The sequence below is a fragment of the Wasmannia auropunctata genome, unplaced genomic scaffold (genome assembly GCF_000956235.1).
Source record: "Wasmannia auropunctata unplaced genomic scaffold, wasmannia.A_1.0 LD316393.1, whole genome shotgun sequence".
Taxonomy (NCBI): domain Eukaryota; kingdom Metazoa; phylum Arthropoda; class Insecta; order Hymenoptera; family Formicidae; genus Wasmannia; species Wasmannia auropunctata.
Window position 1 is genome coordinate 14 of NW_012046497.1, and position 1,662 is coordinate 1,675.

At 26.5% G+C, this 1,662-nt stretch overlaps 1 protein-coding gene across 1 annotated transcript; it reads right to left on the bottom strand.

The window, feature by feature from the left end:
- Window positions 1–338: 338 nt before the first annotated feature.
- Window positions 339–1,623, bottom strand: LOC105460750 (the record flags this gene model as incomplete). The annotated part of the gene is made up of 2 exons (XM_011707249.1): window positions 1,510–1,623; window positions 339–498 (listed from the first exon to the last, which is right to left on the bottom strand). Coding segments are annotated over exons 1-2 (274 nt in total), but the record flags the coding sequence as incomplete, so codon positions are not given.
- Between the last annotated feature and the right edge of the window lie 39 nt (window positions 1,624–1,662).

The window sequence follows — 1,662 nt, forward strand, 5'->3', positions numbered from 1 at the left end:
TAACGAAATCCTCCAAAGTGGAAAATGGCAGTTTGGGGATATTGAGCGCTAGGAAGGTGATGAACGAGGCGGAATAGATGGCCAGAATTACTATCGACGAGATGTAAATCGAAATAAAAGCCAGCCTCACCGGTGACTCTTTGGGAAATTCTGCGAAATATATAATATGTGTGTTCTATATATATATATATATTTTTTTTTTTTTGCGCCAAATGTAAATATTATTGACACATCAACGTACTAATTGCATTAAACGTCACCACAAAAGTATATGTATAAAATATTAAGTAGCATTTTAAAATATCTTTATAACAATAATTATATAACTAAAATATTACCTGGCAGACCCTGCTGGCAATAAATTCCCCAAACTTTAATATAGTTTTCTAACATTAAATCCATCGAGAAATATCCGTTTTTCGTTTTCATAATAGTCAACAGAAAAGAAGCGGCTATTATTATTATTACTAATGTTACCCAAACGTCAAAACTGAATGCCTGCAAGATTTATGAGTAGTAGAAAATAATTTATACTACTAGATTTTGTTACCGCAAATCTTTAGATAAATGAATTATTTTAATACTATATTTCATTTCAAAGGTATAAAAGTAACACAAATAATCTTAAATAGAGTAATTACTAATTTATTTTAAGTAAAAATTTATTATAGATAATTTTTAATACTTAATAATATTAATTTGATATATAAGTTCAATAATAATAATATTATGCTGACCGTGTAAGTAAATAATACAAATAAAGATCCAGCGGAGCCGTAAAAGGTTTTTAACATTATTTTATATTTAATTATATATGAAAAGAATTTTAATTTGAACATTTATCTTTGTAAAATTTTCATAATTTTATAATTATAGCCAGTGCATTTGATATAAGTGTAAGTAACTAATTAATATATAGAGAAAGATCGTCAATCTGTCAAACTTTTGTTTTTAGATTATATTTCTTAAACAAAAGATAAAAATTTGAAAACGTAAATATAAATTAGGAAGTCTTTTATCAGATAGTATAGCAATTATTATAATACTGCTAGAATTTTGTAATATATAGCATTTGCGCAAGGTAAAAAAAATGAGCATTTAAAAAATCAGCCAAATCCGACAAAAACAAGAAAGAAAAAAATGTATATAGAATAATGTTAGAAAACTATAAACAAAGCAATCTAATATTAACAATAATATATCCTATATACTATTGAACTAAATAATTTACAAAAGAAAATCAAATAATACTGTTATTTTCACATTTATATAAAATGTTTTTAGCTAATTTTATATATGTATAAACAAGTTACACACACATATAAATTGTGAGTGTTTACCTCTCAAATTATCTAAACTAATCATGTTCTTATCAGTATTGCAACATTTAGTTTCCGAGAAATAAACAAATGTCTCTTTATAAGATTACATTTATATCAGTATCGGCTACTTTCCTCTATTTCCTTAATTAATATACATTATTATAATATAAAGATAATATATTATTACTTTTAAGTATAAGTTCCATTGCATGGGCACGTTGGGTTCCTTGAAATAGAGGTAGTATCGCGCGCGTACCAATGGTATCGTATAGTCGATGACGTCTTGTCTATCGGTCGTCATCGTGAATGCGGATACACCGATGTCGGCTTCATTGGCCAC